General features: G+C 49.1%; 1 protein-coding gene across 4 annotated transcripts in view; it reads right to left on the bottom strand.

Moving 5' to 3' along the window:
- GLCE (glucuronic acid epimerase) overlaps positions 1-18,600 on the bottom strand; it is a 44,031-nt gene that overhangs the window by 7,751 nt on the left and 17,680 nt on the right. For 3 of the 4 annotated variants that reach the window (XR_014618746.1, XM_084293211.1, XM_084293212.1), the window contains exon 3: positions 2,707-3,269. Coding sequence is in view for 3 of the 4 variants with exons in the window: in XM_084293211.1 (XP_084149337.1) it covers positions 2,707-3,256 (550 nt within the window). In the remaining variant the exon portion in view is untranslated. Of the gene's footprint in view, positions 1-2,706; positions 3,270-18,600 lie in introns of those variants that run through there. The other variant, XM_084293213.1, reaches the window with a different exon arrangement.

Genomic DNA, 18,600 nt, shown 5'->3' with positions numbered 1-18,600 from the left:
ACCCTCTTGCAGGAAACCCAGCACATCTAGCACTGTAAGCCTTTGCAGGCACAAAAGGAAGATGAAAACAAGCAAGTTGGCATTTGCACCATTTTCCCCTTTGGCAATGTCAAGCTCAGAAACTAATTTTGCCTGAAACCTGGTGCAACGAAAATACTTCTTAAACTCAATGGAAAAAGATAGGTTTTTCATACATATTTCTGTGCTTCGCGTTCCTAATAAATATTACTGATGGAGATGTGATGGCTGAGTGCTGCCTGAAGAGAAAACCATCACGGGAAACATTTAAATATCGTGTATTATCTCAACTCCTGAAAGCCAGCTCGCTCATTAACGTTAAGCATTTTCAGTTAAAGAGTGCATTCATTGAGACTGAAAGATGCAAAAAAAGAAATCTGCCGTAAGAGCTTTACTTGAAATTTATACAAGATGACAAGATTAAATTCTCCAGGTCATAGGACATAACAACACATTAACCTTGCAAAAAGAGAGAAGGTGAAAACATAACACGAGGCTTTTATCACGCCACAATATGAGGATTTCTGGGGCTGGAACGATGCAAGGCAAGAGCCTAAAACTACCTGCGAAAATGTTTTAATATTAAATCTCCTTCTCTACAACTATTTCTCCAACCTATTTGCTGGATGCCAATAACTCTCCTGCCTTCACAAAAGCCAGGCTCTGGCACCACATTTCACGGTGACAGCTCTTAAATCACATGCTACAAAAATGCGAGGTTTACAAATGACTAAGCAAATTGGCCAGCGTTAGCCCCGCTTGTTTCTCGAGGCTTAAGCAAAGAGAGCAGCAAAGCGCTGAGCCTCGCGGTCCCCAGCGTGCACATTTGGCCAGGAAAGAGGCTGCAGGATCCGCCGCCTCGGAATTATTTCTTACCGGATTTAGGTTTTTCACTGAAGCACTGCATTTCATACAAAAAACGGTGGTGCTTCCAGACCTACGTCCTACCCTCCAACAACAAAACAAACACCCGTAGCTACTATTTATATCCCCAAGGTGTATTTAGCCAGCAATTACCCCCGCAATAAGCAAGGCAAACCCCTCTCCTCAGCCTCTCGCAGCCCAAACCTGAGCAGAACCACACTCACACCAGGGATTTGTAGCTACCAGGGTGAGTTTGCACCTTTGGTAACAAAGCATGGGGAAGTCCCTGCTCAGAGCAGGCTCGTCCTGCTCTCACAGTGCCCTCATCACCTTCCTTTCCCTCTTTTGTATGACCACTTTCAGAGCAATTCCTTCAAACCCTGCCTTTAATACAGGAACATGAGAAAAGAGCTGTGATGGCGTTCTCCCTCTCTGCTGACACCAAAATAGTAGTAACAGAAATGCTGAAAAATACTGTGGTGAGGCTCTTTAGAACAAATGTAGGTAAGATTCAGAGTTCAGACTAAGAAATCATCCCTTTTAATAGCCTAATTTAATTGTCACATTACGTAACATCTACCGAAAAGTTTGCGAGCTTCCTTTCTCCAAAATGGATTTGAAATTCAGATAAAGAATGCTGAATGAGAAACACACGTTTGGGTGATGCCCAAGCTAAGAAAACAAAGAAACCTTAAAAAAGACTGGCATGCCCCATGCGTTTGTTTGCGTGAACTCCTCACAGACAAATTAATTGCTCGACATGGCAGCTCTCTGCAGTGACCGTACCAGGGGAAGAGCTCACATCAACACAGCAGAGCAACACCAATCACTGCGATGTGTGAAAATTAATGTGTTTTAGTCCTTAAGCGAAACCTGGTCTTCAATTTACAAGGGGTCACAGTATCACATTCTATAATAGTTTTTTTTTTAAGTCATTAATTTTTTAATTGGAAACCCAACAAGCATTTCCTGCGATTAAATCTTTGCCAAGACACGGGGAGACCTTGCCTACTAATTACCAACGGCGCAGTTTAGCGAAAGCACGAACTGGAGAGGTGCTTTAATTTGATGTGAGGACTTAGAAGAGGAGGCTCTAAGAGCCTTTCAAGCCCACGGGCAGTTCTTCGAAACCTCCCGGCATCGCTTAGGGTAGCTCAGCCTTTCCCAGCGCCCATACCCTGATTACTCAGAGCTTGCACAGGGCCAGGTTTTGACAGAGCTAATCCCACGCTGAGCAAAACATCGGTGGCTTTTCCGGAGCAGCCCACAGCGGGCGGATGGTCTGACCGGTATAATTGGAGCACCGCCCTGGCCACACAGGGAGAGTGGATGTTGTTAAAGCACCGTGAGCACAAAGACAAAAGCTGAATGTGGAGCAGCCGGGCGGTGTCACAGCTGCTGCTGGTGCCGTTTGGCTCAGTGAGCATCAGCCCTGCTGCTGCACCCGTGTCCGCAGGGAAGGGGGAGTCTCCGCAGAAAGCAGGGCCAGGCCTGTGGGGGTTTTTTGGGTTTGTTTGCTTGTCTGAAAAATACTTTTGGCTCCCTGACAGATGCTGCAAGCGTCGATGACCATGCCAACACCTGACAGCAGCGCTGCAAGAGAAGTGTCCTGGCCCTCAGGAGATGGCTGCGGTAACACCAGCGAGGCAGGAAGGAAGCTGGTGAAATCCCAAAACTCGGTACGACGAGTTCCACAAGACTTCTCTGAGTAAAGGGATTTTTATCTGGACCACCACGACAAAATTACGATCCCTGTGCATCTCAAATAACAACAGTAAATTTAAGAAGCATTTCAACTATAAAAAAAGAATGCTGAACACAAACCTTCAACACCACTTATGCACTTCACTCTGTCTCGAACCTCTACGTTGTAGCCCTCGAAGGACATAAAGACCCCGTCCGGGTGGTAAGGTGCTCTTTGTGTGTATACTTTGGAGTAGCTATGAGAGAATTCAAACCTGTCATAACCATCGTACTGAGCAATTTTCCCATAAACCTCAAAGTATTTCTCTACCCAGCTGAACGGCAGGAAGACCTCGCTGCCTTCCCTCCTCCCTTTGATGGTGTGCTCGTCGTTGATCAGACAGTCAATCTCCTCATACTTCGGCCCTGGGGCTTTGTTGAAGCCTCCCACGACGGGGGGAGCCTTCTGCTGCTCCTGGGGCGAAGCCTCCTCACTCTGCCGGCCCCCGTCGCGTGCGGGACCCTTGCTGCTGGCGGCGGCCCCGCGGCGCTCGAGGCTGCCGGGGCTGCGGGGGAAGGGGCCGGCCCGGTCCGAGGAGCATCGGTTCCACAGCAGCACCGTCACCAGCGTGAAGAGGGCGCAGATGATGATCAGAGTCTTGTAGTTGACCCGAGCTGCCAGGCAACGCATATTCACACCATACCTGCAAAATAAATGGAAAACGGGGTTAGGAAATGGTGCTCAGCAGGCCCGACAGCAGAACCGTTCACAGAATCACTGAGGATGGCGAAGAGCTGCAAGGTCATCATGGCCAACCATCAACATGACCTACAGAAGAACCCCATCATTAAACCATTTCCCTTTGTAGCTACCTCTATGAAGAGATATGTGGTTGTGGAGCCATCTTATGTGGCTCCACAACCACATATCTCTTCAATACCTCCAGGGACGGGGACTCCACCACCTCCACGCCGTCCCCTCAGGTCCTGTCGCTGTCCCCAGGGGGCAGAGCTCAGCGCCTGCCCCTCTGCTCCCCCTGAGGGAGCTGCAGGCCGCCATGAGGCCTCCCCTCGGCCTGCTCTGAGCAGAGCAAACCACAACATGGAGCCACTTCTGGCTTGGTCCTCAGACGCTCCTCATACACCTCACCCTCTGACTTTTCACCATCTGTTGCCCTCCTCTGGGCACATCCTACTCTTTCTACACCCCCTGGCACTGTGATCCAGCCTTTGTTCCTGCTAAGTTTCACACAGCTGGTGATCGCCCCGTGGTCTGAGCCATCACCATCTCCCTGTAGGGCCTCTCTACCCTCAAGGGAATCAACAGCTCCTCCTAATTTAGCATCGAATAAAGCACCAGCAGAGCCTTGCTTCAGTGTAAGGTGCTGCCAGGTGCACCCCATGACAGTATTTTGTGAGAAGGGGACAGGTAGAGACACCTAAAAGAGCATTTTTTTTTTCCAGCTCTCCCCTTCATTCTTTCTCCAGACAATTGTACCGAGCAACGATTCACCCCGGGCTGTGACAACACAGCAGCATGGCACGCTGTGAGAGGCTGAGAAATCCCCTGGGGATCGGTGAGCAGATCTTCTCCAGCACAGGAGGAGGACAGGCCCTCAGCAGAAAGCCACCACCTCCAGCACAGCGAGAGGGCTGCCAGCAGAGCAGCCCTACGAGCACAACCTAAATCAAAACCAGCCGCAATCGCTGACGTGAAAAGGGATGTGTGTTTTCCCTCTTTATTATTTCTTAAAAGCACAACAGCAAGCTATAAGCAGCCTCGGAGATGAAACTCAGTGCCGGATCGATACGCACCTCAGATGCACTTCCAAAACAGCACGGTGCGTGGCGAGGAGCACGGTGCTGGCAGCTGGCATCTACGGTGCTCTTGGCTCCTACAGCCCCCGCAGAGGCTGAGGACAGCCCGAGGCTGTCCCACAGACAGACAGACTTCCTCAGACATGCTGGGGACTCACCGTGCTTGCTCCTCGAGCAGAAGGCAGAAGCCACAAGAAGTCTCTCTGCTTTATTTTTCCCTGCAAGATGGATCTCCTGCTGCATGCGGTGTGCCCCAACACTGCTGTCACACCCCAGCAAGGAGCAAGGCCGAGCAGCACAAAGACAAAACCCAGAAGTTTGAGTGATTTTTGTATCGTAGCCCTGAGCTTTTATCAGCGCCAAAGCCCATCTTAAGATGCATTTGGGCTTCCCATATCAGAGCCAGAACTGAAGAGGGGAACCAAAACCCACCGAGCTCCTGCAGCACAAGTCCCCCTGGAGCCGTCCTGTTAATCGAGGAGCTCCAGAACCCGTCCCAGTCCAGCCGACAGACACCCACACAAGTTCACCACACACGAGGAAGAGCAGTTTCACCTCAAATTGCCCCCCCACCTTTTTTATTTGTAACTGGAAACAATTATCTCGCACCAGTTTTATGCTTCCACACCGTAAGCACCATCTGGTCATTTAAAACTGGACTTTAAAAGATAAGTGTCTTATTTTCTGAAAGCCCAGTTTACTGCAAGCTTTTAGAGAGCATAAATTTATATCTAATTGTATTTTTATGGAAATGCTAGCATAAGAATAAATCCAATTTTCTGCATCAGCAGATAATTTTTAGTGATGATGCTTTCAGGATGACCCCAACAAATACGCTCTGCTCTTTTTGCACACGGGGATAATTCACTTTTAAACAGGGAATAACATTTCTGACACACTTTACCCCTACCTATAAAACTCCAAATTAATTAAACCATCTGCATCACCGGGGGACAGCGAGAGGGAAGGGGGAACACCACCACCACAGTTTTGATGCTCCCATTACCCCGTGTTTTTAAAGCCGTGCCTGGGTGCGCCGTTACGATCAGCTCTGATTTCATTTGGGTTGTGCTTGGAAAGCAGAGATGCAATTTCCCACCCTAAAAAGAGTAGGAGGGATGGAGGCACCCTTCCTACCCCCTACTGATGGGGTGCCACAGCCTGGCCCCAGGGCAGGAGCCCAGCCACATCCGGGGCTCCGTGGTGAGGCTGCTGAAATATTTGGCTTTTATCAACTAAAAACAAACTAAAGAGGGCTCGGAAAGCAAAGTGGAGTATTTGCAGAGACCCATCGCGTTAAATCTCACCAGTCACCGAAAAATCTGGAACTATCAGTGCAGGAGGGAGGTTTATTGCATGTTAAATGGGTAGATGGATTTTTTTATTCAACGGGAGAAGAAAGAATTCAGGATTTCCACAGCAGAAAGAGGTAATTTAAACCTGCAAAGGGACTCTGTTAAATCGCTTTATTCCCTCGCTACTCTCATGAAAAAGTATTTCATCACGTAATACTTAAAAGATTTAAGGAATGAGAGATGGAAAAGTATTTCAAGGTATGAAATAACAAATCCATGAGACCCAGGTTTGTTTTCTCCCCTTTTTGCTGGGCCACGTAAGGGCTGAGGCTGCGCCCCCGAACACCCCGGCCCGAACCTCGAGGCATGGGTTGTTCACCAGTCGGTCCCTATCCCCCAGAAACGCTGGGACCACGACTTTTGAAGTGCAAATGCTTCAGTCCAGGCAAAAATTCCTCCAATTCCTCTGCTGAATTACGACTGGGGGCAACAGGAGCTGCCGGCAGGACCCTGTGCGTTGCTGTACGGCGCAGCCGCAGGGCTCACGCTCCTCCTGGAAGAAGCACCCAAGCAATCTACAAATTACTGCTGGCTTTGTTTTCCTCTGCTTCTGCACTTGCTCTACATGCCATCATTAAACTAATTAAAATGCAGGAAAATAACATTTCTTACAGAGAGAACGGGTTTGCGGCCCCCAGAAGGGATGCATTTAGAGACGCGTATTTTTGCCAGCTCCAGTGAGGTGTCAAGGCCTCGGAAACATCATTTTTAGCATAAAGAACAACAGAGCTACATAAATATAAAGCCTTGCCACTGCTGCTTTCTTACTCATGCCTGGAAAAAGGACAAACCTTGGTGCTCCACGCTGTGAGGCAGGAACCAGCAGTCCCTGCTGCGTATCAGAGTGACAGCTTCAGCTCCGGTACGCGTTTCTTAAAGAAAAGCAACTTATTTGCTGCAATATTTATTAAGAAGCCTCTTTGTACGACGGCTTTTTGAACTGCAGAACTGTGTTGAATATATTCAAAGTAGGAATTTCTCTGAAGCCCAAATCATTGTCAGATTTCCGTGTGTTCAAGGGGAAATGGATGTATATACACACACATTTATTTAGATATTTGTAGCCAAGGTATAAATGCATACAGAATTGCCAGACTTCCCGGGAAGTGGGGACACATCTGGGGACACCTCCGTGACAGCCATTGGCCGTGTGCACACTCATTCCTTGATGGCTAACACTAGTTTTTGCACTTACTCTTTTCCCTGAGTGCTGACGTGACCGTTTCCCTTTGATCACCACCCGCAGCAGCTGAGGAGCCTCCTGCTACACTTCTGCACTTCGCTCCCGGGTCCGGGAACCAGCTGGAGAGCTCCCGTGACACTTAGCATTTCTTTGGTTTTCCAGGAACCATTAAAAGAAAACTATTTCAATAAACCGGTCCAGTGTTGTTTTTTTTTTTAAGCTCAGTGGGAGTTACACAGGAGTGTTAATCCGAAAACAGAGTTACAGCAGATGCCACATCACATCCTCCCCCGAAGTTTTCCATCGCAGCCCGTTCAGGGATTGATGCGATGTTTCCCAAACGCTCCCCACTTTTCCATAGTGCTATTTCTACGCACACAGTGCCTGCACCTATCAAAGATCTTCAGCCAAACCTAATTCTAACTGAACGTCAGAGCCTCTCATGAACTTAGCTATTCACCGGCATTTCATTCCTTCCTCGAGGGTTTGTGGGCTTTTTTTGGAAGTCTGTACTATCAACACCAAATTGTCCTTTAAACAAAAGGCAGGATCTTTTAATGCAAACGTAACAACTATTGCATTTACTGTCAAAACCGGTAAGAGGACTCTTTCTGTTTGAAAATCCCAAGATGACAGCAAAAAATTTCCAGCCCAGGAACTCGGCTGCCTTTCCTCCCCCGTCACCGCGCTCTCTACAAAAAACCCGGTGAACAGGACAAGCCTTTGAATCGGTGTGAGCATCCCTGGAAGAAGGGAGGCAAACAGAAAAATGAATCTGGAACCAGAAAAAGAAAACTGGCACTAAAATGAGAAAATGAGTTTCTGCAAGAACTCCCAGTTTCCTTCAAGGGATCGTTCTGGTTAATCCCTCTTATGAGTTCGGAACGGCGCTGGGCACGTGGGCTGGTGACAACTGCTCCCTGCAGCCCTGTGGAGCAAAGCCACGGCCCCCTGGAAAGTAAAAACACCAACCCCACTGCCAGGTAAGTCGTGCCCATTGAAGGACCAGCCCTTCCCAACATCTTTAAGAGGTTCCTTCTCTTGTTCTGTGCTCCCACCCCATGCAGCTCCCTTTGCAGCGAGCCGTGCTCAGCGGGACGCAGCGCCCGTGCCAATTCCCATATTGCACTTTCGAAACAAGAAATAAAATAATCGACTTATTATTTCTGTCGGGAAGCTTGCCTTTCCACTGCCCTGACACAAGAGCAAAATGCAAAATCCCTTTTCCTGCAGGGAGGCACGGCCAGATGCGGGCAGGCTGGGTGCCTGGGCAGGACGGTGCCGCATGCGCTCCGCAGCTGCTCGCCTCCCTGCCTTTATTTTCCCTCAACACCACCCCAGTGAGCCTGGCACCCATCTGGGTGCAATCCCAGCACCTCCAGCCCTCAAAACAACATGTGCCTTCCTGAACAAGTCACCCAAAATTAAAAAAAACACCCCCAAAAGCACCCTTCCTTACCTTCCTACCTTACCTTCGGTGCGCTTCACCAGTAACCGGCACGCAGCCGCCCGCTGAGACCCGGGAGGTCTCGGAGCAGCCGAGCGCACGGGCTCTGTGTTTGCTCGGCAGGAAGACGGACAGTATTTTTACTTAAGACCAGGGATTTCTGCTGAATAGCGATAAGCTACCTATTTACTTTGAAGCCTCTACGCCGGGCTAAGCCATTTAGCGCAGGGAGAAAAAAAACCCGAGCGGCGACTGCCAATCTGAGATAGGTTTAACCCAATATTTAAAGAAGAGACACTGGAACGTCAGTAATAGCCTGATCTAAAAGTTATCCTCGGCTACACGCAAACCTCAGGCAGAATTTTCCCCCCATTTCCCATTCATTACCCGCAGCAAAATGCTATTCGGTCCAGTCATTAGACTAGCCCAATGTTTTGTAACGGAAAGGATAAAAAAAAAAAGGAACTCAGGGCTTGTTTTTAATAACTGCGGAAAATTAAATCTTTTGGATAATTTAATATCAAAACTTCTCATCCTTTGCCAAAGCTTACTTATGCCTTAAAATGAGACATTTACGGATTATTGAAGCTTCCTGACAGCTCCGTGCTTCCCAAATGCGTTTCGCCTGTGTCCGAAACCTGCCTGTGCTGGCTCCTCGATGCCCTGCCTGAAACCCATACCTGTTGCCCCACGCTGGGGCATTTTGCACAATGCCACGCACGGGGGACAACCACTGGAAATATTCTGACAAGAGAAGAATTTATCAGGACCTGGCCAACTGGTCTGAACAGCCAAGCCTTGTTTCTGACCTTTTGTGCGTGCTTGATTTGTACAGAGCCCGCATTCAGCCGGTATTTTAATACAGGGTGTGCTGTCAGGGTGGCTTCTTTCTTCCTTAAGCACGAGGAAATTGCAGCAGTGTACAAACAAATGAACGGATCTGCCATAATTGAGCACAGATTACCAGCCTCTGCCGCGGCTCTTTAGCGCAGATTTACTGCCTAATCCTCGCTGCTTCCAGCTCTCCATCTGTGGGTTGCTGGACAGAAAGGATCTAAAATACAGGGAAGAAACTTCATCCAGAAATTTATTTCCAGTTTCCCCTCATGCCATGTATAACAGCTAACTGCAGGAAAATCCCAAAGCGACAAAAATCTATTTATGTTTCTTGTCCTATAGAGCGAGCATCGGTCTTCCTTCTTACGCCCGGAATATACTGCATGCTTTCTAAAGTATTTATCAGGCTGCACTAATTAAAAAGAAAATCTACTACTGCTCGGAGCGTAATTGCAATCTCAGCTACTCATAAAATAAATAAATAAGTGCCAACGACGCTGGGCAGGCAGCCACTTGGCTCAGTGCAGGCCAGGAGCTTATCGGGGTTCCTGTGCACACCCGCTCGGTCTGTGTGCCCTGGTCCCACTGCTCAGGAAGGACCAACAAGGTGTTGTTTTTTTTTTTTTTCTGATTTCAGTAAATTTTGTATCGGGTACCGCTACAGAACTTTGATGAAGTTACTTGTGCTTCCCATACTTCTCTGCCTTACCCGGACGACCAGTTCGTAGGACTGCTGCTGTAATTACGAGCCCATTCATTGTACAGTCCAATAAATCTCCTCGCTTTGCAGATGGATTAAGCTATTAAACCCCTCACTAACGGCACAAACAATAACTCTGAAATCTAGCTGCTGCTCACAGAGGCATTACGATGCCTCCTTCCAAGCTATCACGTATTACAGTGTTACTACACAGATTAACGAAGCGGAAGACAAAACCATTCCATCAGTCTCCTTACATTTAGGCTCTGGAAGCAACGCGGCAATGCCCTAACGAGTCTCGAGGCAGCAGCACCAAGGGACGGGGCTCTCGGAGGAGCTGCTGGTGCCGTGGCAGGGAGCTGGGCTCCCTCCTTGCCAGAAGTGAGCCTCTTACGTGGCTGTGCCTGCTGCAGACACTCGTCCTGGATGCTGCTGCTACCAAACCCAGCTCAAAGCACTTCCCAAAAAGTCCCAGCACGTGTCCGCCCCGTTAGCTGTGCCCTCCTGGAAGCCGATCGTAGCACCAAGGGGATGCTGGTGGGGAGGAAGCAGCTCTCAGCATGCTTATTTTGGGGATGGAGCTGGTGCCTGGGGAACTCCCACCAACAGCCCCTGTGACTTTTAAGCAGTATCCAAGCTGTCTGCTCTGCAAAGAGCCTGGGACCTGCAGGGAAAGGTACTGCGACTGCTGTGCTGAATTCACAGGAGCTAGCAGGGGTATGTGTGCCGACCGCACTGTGGGCACAGGGGTTTGCAGCTGCTCTTTTCTGCCCTCCCCAGCACATCCCTGGCTTCTCCCTTCCACATAAAATGCATCATTCCACCCACAGGGGTGATGCTGCAGCCCCCGGCCACGCAGCAGCACCCTGCTCACACCCCACGCCTGCAGCCTGCTCCAACCCACAGCTGCAAGCACCCCAAGAGTAGCACAGAGGGCTCACAGGGGTGTAATTCCACCAGTTATTTACATCGATAAGCCACGTGTTTTTACCTGAGCACAAAGCCTGGCTTGATTAGCACAGGTTTCGTCCCCGAGCCCAGCCTCCGCGGTATCTCTGCCGCCGGCTTCTCCAGCGCAGCCATCGCTCCCGTCCCGCCGCCTCAACACCGGTCACATTTAATCACCAGCGCTGGCAACCCTCACGTTACCCTGTCAGCTCCTATTTGTTACCGCCTTTGTGATGGGGAGACACGTTGCATCCTGAAGACGTAGAGCAACAAAATTTTAAATGCCCTTAAAACCCCGTCCGGCTCCCACAGCGCTTCTCACGTCCGTGCCATGGAAGTGCTGGTGGCTGCTGTCACCGAGCAGCAGCGCGGCGCTCACTGCAACTGTTTGCCTTTCCCAAAATAAAAGCATCTGAGCACAAAAGTGATTTTTGTCCAGAAGTTATTTTAAGCGCTGCTTGGAAGCGGCGTGGCACAGAACGTTTAACAGCTGCCATCCTCGCAGCACATCACCCATGTGCGAGCTCTCTGTTAGGCAGCATTATTATGAAAAAGTGGGAATGTATAAAGAGTTTTTTTTTAGTGTTTTGTAGCCACAGTCTCTAACATCTGAGCATCACCACCGCCCCACAGCCACCTGGTGCAAGGGGAAGCTCGTGGCTGAGATCCCAGCTCTCTGCTGGAGGGCAGAACCCCGTAACCTCATTTCCCGACAGCGAGGATGTCAGGCCAAATTCCTTTAATGCAAGGACCGATCCAGTACCCCAGCAGTAATTTAAATTTTGATCGTGCTGCTGGAGAGGGGATAAACCGCTAAGTCAAGGTCTATTTAGCTCTAAGAAGTCAGAACACAGCTACTCCAGAAATCCTCCCTGCAGCTCAGCACTCCGCACGTACGTCTTTAAGGCTGCTAAGACAAAAGGGCCCAGGTTCCTGCTCCTGCTCCCCTTCTGATGGCACGATAGCAAACCACACGCACCTGGAGAAAGCAGGGAGGGAGGCCAGAAAGGGAATTTATTACAAAAATAAGGATCACTGAACATCAGCAGGGTCGAGACTACCATTTTTATAGCCATTTTTATTATCTGCAGTAAGAGCTAATCTGAAACACAACGTTTAAACCAACTTCCCCTAAGGTCTACCACTGAAAAGTGACTTTAATGTGGGTTATGAACAGGCAGAAAACTTACCATTACTATCCTTGAAATTACTGGTCTTTGAGAGGAAAAAAGCTTGCATTTCAAGCCACAAATACACGACTTCCAACATAATTCTAGGCCAGATTCGGGAACTGTACTGAAAAATCGTATTTAAGGTGTGCAGAATACAACATGGGAGAAAGCTCCCGGCCACGCATCACCAGGTTATACCTCTTAGCATGTCGAGAGCTTAGAGCAATACTCAGAAATACAGCAATGCTTAAAAAATAGCAAAACCCCTTGCTTAGTGATGCAGCTTTACCAAAACACAAAAGCCACGGCTCCCTTGGGCCTGGCATCGCCTGCTTCAGGACAAGCTCTGCACGTCACGCGTGGCTGCCCCGGTGTGGCTGGGGAAGCCATCCACATCTCTCGCTTGTTTACCTGTCTCTACTGAAAACACTCACTGAGCGAACTAAAACACGAGCCTGAAGCTTTGTTTTCCTTATTTTTGAGGAGTGAAGGCAACACTCCTCATCAGAAACGTCGCTCTCTGACAGACCCAAAGAGCCGCCAGGCTGCTGCTGGAGAGCATCGCCGCTGCTGCTTCCATCAGCAGATGTGTTTCCCTTGTATGTTAATGGAAAAATACGTAACTTCGGACCAAAATGAGATTTTTCACTACCACTTCACATTTTCCTGGCTTATCAGAGACGTTTGGGGCTGTCTCACGCAGTTCCACACGTGTTAGCAGCCACGGCGAGCCGCTCGGTTCCTTCGCCCCGTTGCACGACGCAGCCCCCGGCACGGAGCCCAGCCAGGCTCCCTCCTCCTGCGCCTTCCTAGGAGCTGGGAAATCATGGCCCTAAGCTCCGAGCAGCCACAGCAGCCCAGATTTCCTCCTTCTCTGCAGAAAACTGCGCTCACACGTTCTGTTCTGACAGACCTTGAACACCAACAGGCAAGGAAAGCCTGCCGCTCCTGTGCCAAGCTCCTGCCAGAGCCCTGGGGACCCTTCTTGCCACCAGGAAGCCCCAAGTTGCTTCATGCTTTCCACTCCTTCCTACCAGGATCCCCTTATAGCTTCGGCTAGAAAACCCCGATGATTCAATACATGATAGCTTTCTCCCAGCCATTCCAAGCCCGACAGACAGCGGGGTTCAGCAGGAACTACGGCCCCATGTTTTCCTTCCCCACGGCGCTCCACCGACAACAAGAGAGCCACAGAGCAGCGATGCCGGCGCTCCTGCTGCCAACTCATGACAATGCCTACAAGAATCCCATACAAAGCGCGCTCCAAAGTACAGCTCAGACATCTGGCATGTATTTGGCAAGCCTGCTTGCATGCAGCCTTCAAGTAAAAATAGAAGAGCCTTTCTAGCTCGAACACTGCCACCATTTAAAAAGGAGCAAGCGCGATGCTTCGGAGGATGCACAGCTGACCCAAAAAATCACACAAGGTTCATATCAAGCAGATGAACCTTGAAGGCTCCGTCCAACACCCTCAGCAGAGCACAGTTTTGCTTGGTAATCACCAGCAAGCCTCGTGCAGCTTCTGCAGGGGATCTCACCTCCCAGCGAGCACAGCCACACCGGGTCTGCAAAGCACAGCATGGCCAGAACCTGTTTCAGGGAGCAAAGGTGCTGGCAGCCCCCTTGTGCCACCCCAAAGTGCATTCCTGGAGACTTCAACATCTGCCAAGCCCAAAACCCTGCTGCTTCGCTGAGTTTGTGGCTCGTTATCGGCACAAACCACTCAGTCTTGTTCTTATATATTATGCAGGCAGATTGCCTCTTCCTTCTTTCACTACGCAAAAAGCAGAGGTTAAGAAAGCAACAGAGCTTACAGCAGATAAATAAAATTCGCTCTAAGTCAGAGAAACTGCCTAGAAGTGCCTCATTTTTATTGCTCAGCAAACCCTGATGCTGTGTGCAGATGGTTCTTCAGGAAGGAGTCGCTCACTGGTGGCAGTCACCCAATTGCTGAATTAAAGGTTTCGGCAAAATTTTGCTGCTTCACCAAGTACTTCCAGAGCAAACGACCTGCACAACAACAAGCAATGCCACAGACAAACTTCATTAAAGAGATTTTCCCGGGAAGCCTTAGAAGCTGGGATTACAATCACTTTCACTGCTACTTTCCCAGTTTTCACATAAAAACGAGCCAGCCACACAACCCAGCACGAGCAGGCACAGGCACCCGATAGGAGCCAAAGCAATGCAGCACAAGCAGGTCCCTGTTCCCAAAATCCCACTTTCAAAAGACAAAGCACACATACCACACGCTGGGGACCCCGGGCAGCACTTTCGGGAAGAAGTTCTGGGCTTCTTCCAGCCCACCCCTCCCACCCAGCACTGCTCCCAAAAACAACCTGTCCCGGCAGAGTTTATGTTTAGACTCTGGCATTAACCCTGGCAAATGTGTTTGGAAACCTTCCATTTCTACATTTTTTCATATTTGGCAAGCCAGAGATTAAGAGGAGGCAGCAGGGCTGAATACTAGGGAGACCAAGATAACGCACAAATCCTATTTTTATTGAAGCCCACAACAAAGGCAGAGCTAGCTTTTACAGCAACTTGAATTCCAGTTTTTAGAACAGAGCCCACAGCTGCATACAGGCAGGTAATAAGGCATATGACGGAGATAGCCTTTTACTTATTTATTTTTAATCCTTTCTACTCCAGCTCCTTAGAAGAGATGATGAAAAAGCAGGGCGGAATAAAATCAGAAACGATATAAAAGCACACCGAAAGCTACCCGACAGCAAACTGCTCCGGCTGCGAATCATCCTGTACAGCCACGACAGCAAACTGCTTATTTCTGTTTTTAATACAGAAGGTGATTAGTGTTAAACATGCAACACACACACACATTTCTGGGATTCCTCCCGTCGGTGCCTCCAGCAGGGCTGGGGCGCACACCTACAATTATTAGGGCAGACTTCCACACGCAACCCAGAACACAACGCGGGCTTGGCAGGATTTGTAGCTTTCAAATTCCACGTGGGTTGCTAGAATATTAAGTCTACCCATCAAGAAGGCTTTTCTCTGTGAGATAAAACCGTAAAACCTCGGGGTTTGTGTTTGGGGATCGCAGACCCGGCCTGGGGCTGCTCCCAGCTGGGGCCGGAAGGCCTCGCCTCGCTTTAAAGGGTTTTCGCCAATTGGAGCAATCAAACGGCCCCGTTTTTGTACAGACAGCAGGAAATATCAACGTTAGAATTCTTCTGCGGTTTCAAATTCCTCATTTTTGTGACCTTTGTACACCCATCCCTGCTGGAAAAATAACTACGCGTTTTGTAGGCGTTCTGCCCTGATCTTCTCAGAGCTTCCCATACCCACAGACATTTCATCCACGACCTGAAGGCCTGTAACTGGGTACAAAGGAGCCCAGGGGTCACACAGCATTGCAAAATTAAACTTCAGCAGGCTGATTTTTGGCAAAATGGGCAAGGGGCTTCAGGCACAGAGCAGGCCCGGCACTGGGGCGAGGGAAGGCAGGGCTCTGCTGGGAGCTTCCCCAGGGAACAAGGCCGCTCTGCCACCAAATACTTGCTGGGAATGGAAATTTTGGGGCAGAAGAGGGGCAAGAGTCCTTTCATGAGGCAAGTTTGAATACTAGAGCACAAGTAAGGGGACAGAAGTGGGACCAAGCTGTCTGCAAGAGCCCCTTCAAGGCCAGGTCTCCTCCACCCGACGTCTCTGCAAGCCCTCTCTGCTTCACTGCGTGGAGATCAAAACCAGTTGTTACAGTTGGACGGCTTTTTTTTTTTTTTTTTAATGGAACGTTTGTCTCATTTCCTGGAGCAGTTGATTTAATTTCATCCCCGTCTAATGGGACTTCAGCAAGTGTAAGTGGTTTGTCCTTAGGAGAGGCGGCATAGCAACGTGTCCATGCCTCCCCTACAGAAACTCCCTTTTCCCAGTGTCATTCCCTAATAAAGTGGTAATAATTGGACTGAAGTAAGAAAAAAAATATTAATATTTCACCGTGCCCTACAACATTTAGAAACATTTAGCTAATGGAGGGTAGATGTTACACTAATGGCTCTATTCAGTTTGTCTAACAGCTTCAAATAGGAGCTTGTAAAGTTGCTTTTTGTACTCTGGCAAAAAAAAAAAAAAAAAGAAAAAAAAGAAAAAAAAGTAAAATCCAGCAAGCAGCAGAAGCGTGCCCTAAAGCACTTCACAGATGGGATGCTCCCACCCAGAAGGAAATCAGCTCACAGAGCCAACAGGGAAGAGTCACAAGCAGAAAGGTAAAAGGGCAGCCTGAGCAATCTGTTCCCAAGTGCCACCATGTCCCTAGAGCAACTCTCTGTACCTCGCCAACAGGTTTTAGCTCAATCCTGAAAACAGTGCAAGTCTTAGCCTCCCAAAAAGGGAAAATTGACTTCACCCGGATGCCCTGGCACACCAAAAATATCCACCAAAGGACCTCCATGAGGGGTCCTCCACACGCTGAAGGATTTCTCGCAGGCTGGTGAAGTCAGTCCAAGCCGTCACCACTGCCACCAGAGGACACAGCCTGCACAATTCTCACATGGAAGGAGAAGGCTTTTGACAAAGTGACCTGGGAGAGCAGCTCCCGGCCTGCACGCACGGCCCCAGCCTGCCCTTTGGGATCGGGAGCATCCCCACGGTCCCTCCCTTGCCCCACTGCTCTCCATACTGCGTGCTGGACCAGCTGAGTCATCCCAATAAAAACTGCTCTTAAACCCCAGAAATTATAAACTTACATAGGTATCCTGGCTGTACACAGCAGTTCTGTTTACAAGGCTTGTTATCCATCAGCCTCCATGACCAAGGTTCCTCCCTGCTTCCACCTCAGTAATCAGGGGACCAAAGGCACCCCGACTGCAATTTCTTATATTCAAGAGAGGAGAGGGTTTACAAAGAGACAATGCTCGGCTCCAAATTTGTATTTATGGTCAATGCTAATCCAGAGGGAGCCTCCAAAGACCTTTGGCTCCGCTTCTCAAAATAGATTTTAGCTGCTCTTCCTGTTGTGATACACCAAGTTAAAAATCTCGTAACAAGACACTCGGTATTTAAGAGGTTGCACTCAAATTTCTTTGAACTCTAGTGAGCAAGCACCCTGCACACCAGGGTGCAGCCCAAACCTACTGCTCTTGACAACAAAATCTTCCCGATTTGCTGCTTGGGATCAGTCCCATGAAAAAACCCTGGAGCGGACCCTCGTGTCTAGCTGCATCATTAAGCAAGAGACACTGGCAAAACAGGGACTTCATGTGTCTCAAGGGAAATTATTGGAAAGGGAATAACCTTGACCCTAACGAGCACAGACTGATTTCTGTCTGAGGCTACACAAGATGGTTTCCATTTCCTCTCTGGGCTCGTAGTCTGATGGGATTAACTTGAGCTGCAGGCCCTCTGGTGATGCTCCCGGCCGGATTTTCACACAGAGGAGTGGGACGGGGCTGCCGGAGCCACGGTGTTGTTCCATACCTGCAGCACTGACTGTGGTTTTGAACTATTTTAACACACGAGTGGCTGCTGTCAGCAAATTCTCTTAACTCTCCTCCCAAAAAACTTGAGTATCCCAGACCAGCTGAACCCACGACCTGGCTGTCAGACCCACTTGCACGTAATGCTTCTGCCTTACGATTGTGCTCATCCAAACCCTTGCAGCCACACCGCTATTAGCACCTGGCACAAAAGTCACTGCAGGCCTTGGAACCTGGCATCGATCTCCTCTGCTTTTTAGAATCCATTATTTTTAAAAGGTGGAGTAGAAGAGAAAATGACCGGCTCTGCCAGCCAAGAACACCACTTCCCTGGGAGCAGCTCGGCCCCGAGCGACGCGCTCTCCTTTCTCCCAGGCAAGCAGGCAGCTAAGTTTAAGAGCTGTGTTACAGAACAAACCCTCAAGGAAATCAGCATGCATTTTTTTTTTTTAAACCTCTGACTCTTCAGCTCCATTTACCATGGATTCCACATTGGCCTGCAACTTGCTGTTCGAGTGAATCCAAATTCAGTGGGATGCCAGCGAGACGCGGTGATGGGAGCAGAGCACCCCAGGCTGCCAGCATGCACATCTTCAGCCTCGCACAGGCAGTTCCTGACTTCTCACTGCACCTCCTCCCCACCCCACTTTTCTTTTTTTCCCTCCTCCTCTCTTCTCGTGTCTTATTTTACACAAATTAACCCATGGGAGTTTTGCTACAGATACCAGCAGCAATGCAGTTTCACTGCTGGATTGCACATGCTTACAAGCCTGTAGCACAGTCACATTTTATGGTAGTTCATTCAAGAAAAAATAATTATTAACATGACAAGCCAGAAAAAGGCACTTCTCATATTCAGCTGTTCTCCAAAAAGGCCCCAATTCCATCTGCCTCCCCAGTGCCTCGGGTGAAAGGTAAGGCTTGCAGTAGATGCGTGCTGTTTGATCATGACTCAGACTGAGCCTCGCAGACCATGCACCAGCTACGTGTCAATAAATGATGTATGAATACGCATTTGTATAAACACACGGTGCGTTTGGACAATGAGTCACAACTGGTAGAAAAGTATTCTCTCTTCCAAAACAGGTTAAGTCATCACCACTCTGTGCATTTGTTCCTGTTGCTAGAAGAAATTGTTTT

The sequence above is a fragment of the Netta rufina genome, assembly GCF_964035555.1.
Source record: "Netta rufina genome assembly, chromosome: 11".
Classification (NCBI taxonomy): domain Eukaryota; kingdom Metazoa; phylum Chordata; class Aves; order Anseriformes; family Anatidae; genus Netta; species Netta rufina.
This window is presented reverse-complemented; position numbering and strand designations above follow the sequence as displayed.